The sequence below is a fragment of the Penicillium pulvis genome (genome assembly GCF_028828015.1).
Source record: "Penicillium pulvis strain IBT 33274 chromosome Unknown contig_5_segment0_segment0, whole genome shotgun sequence".
Lineage (NCBI taxonomy): Eukaryota > Fungi > Ascomycota > Eurotiomycetes > Eurotiales > Aspergillaceae > Penicillium > Penicillium pulvis.
In genome coordinates this window covers 3,631,033-3,637,042 of record NW_026643078.1, presented here as the reverse complement: position 1 = coordinate 3,637,042, position 6,010 = coordinate 3,631,033, and the positions used below count along the sequence as shown (strand labels likewise).

The following is a 6,010-nucleotide window of genomic DNA, read 5'->3' as shown; positions in this document are numbered from 1 at the left end:
TAACCACCCACCCTAACCAGGACCTCTGGTTAGCGAGATATTTTAAGAATTTATTTTACTAAGAGATAGATGTTTTATTCCTCCTATATATTAAATCCACGCTAGGCTCTTAGTTAGCCTAACTAAGAGGACCCCTATAGGATAGACTTCTATAAAGTTTAATATAAATTAGTTAGCTTTTTAAATATTTAGTTAGTTCCCAAAGTTAGCCTTAGTTAGCTTTTTTCTTAATATTCCTCCTATATATTAAATCCGCGCTAGGCTCTTAGTCAGCCTAACTAAGAGGACCCCTATAGGATAGGGTAATCTAGAGTAATATAGTATAATAAGCTTATATTAAGCTATATTATATATAATTATAATAGGTAGAGTGGAATATAGGAGGAAAAGTGGTTACTATATATATATAGACTAGAATAGACTATAATTAAAAAAAGTCTTGGTAAAAAATATATAAAGTTAGGCAGAAATTAGGCAAAATCAGGCAAAATCAGGCATCAATTTTAGAAAAATGGGCCCATATAGGGGCATATATTTTTTAGGTTAGGCCGGGCCCTGGAATTTGAAAAATGGGGGCCCATTACCGAAGCCTATCTATATATAATATATAAGGTATTTAAAGTGGTATTCTACCCCTCTAAAACCTACCTTTCTATATAGTTTATAAAAATATACGTAAATTTAGACCCACTAAAATGGGCCCGAATGGGGGCCCCTCATAGGCCCGGACCCATTTTCGGGCCGGGCCCACCCCGACCCATTAGGCCTAACCCATTTGCCGAAGCCTAGACACACATACTCCGTGAAATTCCTATGCATAGATCTACATAGTCAAGAATACAGGAGGTTCATTTTTACTAGTGGGATATAGGTGGCCAATAGAGACGCCGAAGATATGCAAGGTATGGAGGGATCATCCCCCCTGACTGAGAACATTCAAGGTTCACCCTGGTGTGTACCGATGTAGAACTATAACCTTGGAAGTTGCCTGTTCCTTGCGTCGATCCGATCTAAAATCGACAAATGTAGGGCTAGTCACTGAAGCCAGCTATCTTGCTAGATCTTATCTCCCCTTCCTGGACCCTGGTCCTCAATGTGGTTCTGACCTCGATTATTACTTTGTGAGATACACCTGCCAATTGAGTAGGCCAAGCCAATACAAATGGTTTTACCAACCATCTTGTTTGACAACACACTTGTCTTTTTAGGTGGCGTAACCTTATTAGTATTTTTCATCCATCGATGGGTCCGATATTATCAGTCATGGGTATGTACTGTATTGCTCAATGTCTTTGATCTATCTTTCATACCACGCACCGTGCATATTGAGACTTGTCTGACATCCAAATCTCATTCAAGGTCAAAGTCCCTGTTGTTGGGGGTGAGGGAGTTTTTGAATCATGGAGGGCTGCCCGTCGTTGGGCTAGCTGCGCCCCCCAGTTGCTTCAACAAGGATATGAACTTGTAAGATCCTTCTCCATCACATTCGTATGTTAGATGGACATCTTACGGAATTTTGATATAGCATAAAGACTTTGCATTCCAGGTCGCCACACCGACGGGTTGGGATGTCTGTATTTGCCAGGATGCAATGATCAGAGAGTATCTCAATGCTTCGGACGAGTATCTATCTTCCACAGCTCCAATCCAAGGGGTATGAGTTTCTACGCTTATCTTTAACCCTCTATCTTATGGATTCATTACATCAACTAATCCTGGAGTCCGATATAGTTCTTCCAGTCGAAGTTTACAGCTCCCGGCTTATTTCACAAAATCCCGAGCTCAATGATGAGTAAAGCACTCACCTGGTCCCGAACACGTACCAGATCCACAGACCAATACTTTTCCGGCTTTGTTGAAGAGCTTGAGTACTCATTTGAACAGGAGGTGAATGCAAATATGAAGATTGCGGGCGACTGGAATGAATTCGATTGTTACGCAATCGGCAGACGTCTTATAATGGGGCTAGTTGCGAAGTTACTGGTTGGTGATGAATGTCGGAATTCAGAGAAGATCGATCTTTTCTGTGACTACACAGCCGAAATGATGATCGGAGGACCATATATAAGGGGGTTTCCGGATTTTTTGAAACCGTGAGGTTGAATCCCCCCTTCTTCACTGTGCACATATTGACTTTCCTTTCTGAAAAAGGGTTGTCGCACGCTCATCCCAAGTTGTGAAACTTTCGAATAGAATGCAGAAGCTTTTCCTGGACGTGATCAACAGAAGGAAATCAAAGTCAGAAGAAATGGAAAAGGAAGGAAGACAGCCCGAGGTGAGAATTTGTGTATTTTGATCTTCTGGCTCAAATTACTCCCAGTTCCACCATTCTCTCAAGTGCTGCCCCTACTCAATTTCGCTAACATGTTGTTGTTTTTGCTAAATTTAGGACTTGACAGATTGGTTCTGGCGATGGTCACAACAAAATACGAGCAACGGTCTAACGGAATTGGACATTGCCCAGCTGCTCGCTGCAAATACCTTTGGAGCCAGTTTCAACACAACGGTGGTCCTTGTACAATGTCTCTGCGAGCTTGCCACCAGGCCGGAATATGTCACTTTAATCCGAGAAGAGGTCACATCAACTCTTGAAGCCAACAATAACATTTGGACTAAGGAGGGAATTGACTCAATGAGGAAATTGGACAGTTTCATCAAGGAATCCCATCGTTATAATTGCTTTGATCTTGCCGGAACACCCCGTGTCGTTAAGAAGGATTTCCAATTCAAAAATGGTCTTCGAATTCCAAAAGGGACAGTTCTCTTGACCCCAAATGCCGCTATGTTATTTGATGATGAATTTGTGCAGAATCCCCTTGAGTTTGATGGTCTTCGATTCTGTGACCTTGCAAATACTTCTGAAACACCTGAGATCTTCAGATACACCTCTACGAATCCTCATTATCTTCAGTTTGGAGACGGAAAACATGTCTGGTAGGTCAATTCTCTGATCTTGCTTCCTAGAGCCTATCAAGTTTATCGGCACTTATTAATGCCTCCCTTTCTGTTTAGCCCAGGCCGCTTTTTTGCAGCAGATGAACTTCGTCTCATTCTAGCATATCTGTTGCTCCATTTCGAAATCAAAATTCAGGGGGGTTTACCTAAAGATTTCAAGATCAAGAGACACAACCTGCCACACTTGGGGGTGAATATCCTCTTGAAGAAGATTGAAGAGGAAAGGACTGATTAGACAACGGAACATTCTTTGGTTATAGCAGGAACTAAGGAGACCAACTCAAGTACGGTTGACTTTGAAACTCAATATGCCCACTTTTCAGGCTTGAATCATGTATGGCAGGCTTTGAATGGCCTAGCTGTAGAAATCACAACAATCTAGTACTCAGAGCAAGATCCAACGGGGGGCAAATAACCTTAGGACATTTCAAGATTCTGCCAAAATTAAGACACCAAATGGAAGAAAAGCAACAAGTATGCTTCTCATTATCAATTTTTTGATAGTTTGTATTGAGAATGTCGACGAAACCTTGGAATATTAGAAGAGGCAATACCATATGTGATGATGTCCCAAGATTGAAACAAAGCAGAATAATAAGGACCGGTCAGCTACATTGCGCCAAAACAAATTATTCCGAAGGCACACGGATTATCGCGATGTAACCCTGTAACTACTTGAAGTTCTATTCTGCGGCCACCGTGGCATGCAGGATGAAGATCCCTGTTCTGAATGCATACACAAAATTTAGCGGTGTGTAAAATTTCCTTGCAACAGGTTTTAAACACATCGGAGGCTCTGATATATCATATGTAAGTCTTGCATGTCTATAGATCTCCATTGGGCAGCTAAATCTCAAGCTGGAAAATTCTAGCTCACGGCTCGTAGATCTAAGAAGATGCAGCCAGAGTGCAACCTGTAAGCAGTTTTTTAAGTAAGGAGGCTGCGAAAAAGGGGCATTTTGACGTCCTTGCTTTGGTTATTCTCAAGAAAATGCTGACCGCATTCAGGGATCAGAGACTAGATTGACAGCATGAATCAAGCACGAGGTCAGACGGACATCACCTAAGTCGGCGAATCGGGAGATGATCCGCTGTGGCATTCTACAAGAAGCAAGGTTAAAATTTGTTGAAAGTGCGTGGGTATTGATAATTTAACGACTAGATTTTCTCGGGCTTCACGTTTTTAATCAATAAAAACCTTCCCGCGACACTGGAACTCTCTTCACTTCATTGAAGACCAATATGACTATCCCGCAGGAATGTACTGTGCTGGTAGTGGGTGGTGGCCCTGGGGGCTCGTATGCTGCCTCAGTACTCGCACGAGAGGGCATTTCTACCGTCTTGTTGGAAGCTGATCTGTTTCCTCGGTAAGTCAAAAATTGTAAAACTTCATAACGAGTACCACAGCAACTAACTAGCAACTTAGATACCACATCGGCGAGAGCCTTTTGCCATCTACACGGGAATTTTTGAAATTCATTGACGTGTATGACAAGTTCGAAAGCCACGGATTCAAACACAAGGTTAGCATTGTGAATCGTGAAGCAATTCCCCCGACGTCAAACTAAGCGAACTACAGAATGGAGCTTCATTCAGCTATAATAGCAAGCCTGCAGCATGTGAGACCTATAATGTTGCTACTTGAAAAATCCACGACTGACTTAGCCCGGACTAGACACAAACTTCCTTGCATTTGGTGGACATGCATGGAATGTGGTCCGCTCCGAATGCGATCAGATTCTTTTCGAGCACGCTGGGCATAGCGGAGCTAAAACATTTGACGGAGTCAAGGTAAATGCAATTGATTTTGAGCCAACCGGCTGCCAGGAAGATCGTGGCAATGGCAAGCTAGGACGGCCAGTGTCTGCTTCGTGGACACGCAAGGACAAAAGCGCCAGCGGCACGATTCGACTCAAGTACTTGGTAGATGCCAGTGGCAGAGCTGGTATAATTAGTACCAAATATATGAGAAATCGCAAATATAACGAAGGCCTCAAGAATATCGCGACTTGGGGCTATTTCGAGAGCGCTGGAGTGTATGGCAAGGGTACCCCGGCAGAAGGGGGTCCATTCTTCCCTCGGCTCAAAGGTATCTTCCCCGTACTATCAACTGACACTTCGTGATAAGAAAGAAACTAAATGAATCCATTGTTTTAGATGGAACTGGCTGGGCCTGGTTCATTCCTCTCCACAACGGGACAACATCTGTTGGGTTGGTCATGCAACACACCAGCTTCACGGCCAAGAAGAAGGCTATGGAGTCACCGAGCACGCGGGAATTTTTCATGCAGTACGTGCATGATGCTCCGATGATTTTTGAACTGCTGGAAAATGCCAAACTCGTTTCAGACGTCAAGTCGGCTACCGACTGGTCCTATAGCGCCCCAACCTATGCCAGTCCCTATATTCGAATTGTTGGGGATGCTGGGTGTTTCATTGACCCATTATTCTCATCAGGTGTCCATTTGGCATTCACTGGGGCGCTCTCTGCCGCCGCCTCCATCTGTGCGGCGATCAAAGGGGACTGCACTGAGCATACTGCGGTCGGTTGGCACTCGGAGAAGATCCGAGAGGCTTATACCCGGTTTTTACTTGTGGTTACGAGCGCATACGCCCAGATCACTGGGCAGGAGCGTCCGGTCTTGAATGAGTATGACGAGGAGAATTTTGATCGTGCTTTCAGCTTCTTCCGACCTAGTAAGTGTCAATTTCCCCTCTGCCTTCCCAACGACTCACTTTCTCGTCCACGGTACTGATCAATGCACAGTTATCCAGGGTACCGTAGAAGTAGGTGGAGGGAAATTGAATGCTAAAGACGTGGCCGACTCGGTGGAGTTTTGCATGCGAGTGATTCGCAAGGTTGATGGTACCCATAACATGGCTTCAAATGGAAAGCAGCTGTGTGAGGATGAACGGGGCGAGTTGACCTGTGATCGTATCAAGAAGGAGGAGCTCAAATCGGATCTCAACAAATTCCGTGTTGACGCTGTTAACGGGATGGTTGTTAACCTTGAACAGGGGGCTCTGGGGTTGGTTCAAGCGGTTTGATGCATCA

At 44.0% G+C, this 6,010-nt stretch overlaps 3 protein-coding genes across 3 annotated transcripts; all 3 read left to right on the top strand.

Annotated features, from left to right (window-relative positions):
• Positions 1 to 1,263: 1,263 nt before the first annotated feature.
• On the top strand, positions 1,264 to 1,660 carry N7503_007935 (uncharacterized protein; the record flags this gene model as incomplete). The annotated part of the gene is made up of 3 exons (XM_057067482.1): positions 1,264 to 1,267; positions 1,367 to 1,464; positions 1,526 to 1,660. 3 exons carry the CDS (start codon positions 1,264 to 1,266, stop codon positions 1,658 to 1,660), a joined length of 237 nt encoding a protein of 78 aa, XP_056921163.1.
• A 125-nt stretch (positions 1,661 to 1,785) lies between these two features.
• On the top strand, positions 1,786 to 3,190 carry N7503_007934 (cytochrome P450; the record flags this gene model as incomplete). The annotated part of the gene is made up of 4 exons (XM_057067481.1): positions 1,786 to 2,093; positions 2,152 to 2,275; positions 2,390 to 2,934; positions 3,013 to 3,190. The coding sequence occupies 4 exons, from the start codon at positions 1,786 to 1,788 to the stop codon at positions 3,188 to 3,190; spliced, it is 1,155 nt and encodes a 384-aa protein (XP_056921162.1).
• Positions 3,191 to 4,197: 1,007 nt separating this feature from the next.
• Positions 4,198 to 6,003, top strand: N7503_007933 (uncharacterized protein; the record flags this gene model as incomplete). The annotated part of the gene is made up of 6 exons (XM_057067480.1): positions 4,198 to 4,322; positions 4,382 to 4,478; positions 4,535 to 4,574; positions 4,631 to 5,044; positions 5,113 to 5,652; positions 5,723 to 6,003. 6 exons carry the CDS (start codon positions 4,198 to 4,200, stop codon positions 6,001 to 6,003), a joined length of 1,497 nt encoding a protein of 498 aa, XP_056921161.1.
• Positions 6,004 to 6,010: the final 7 nt, after the last annotated feature.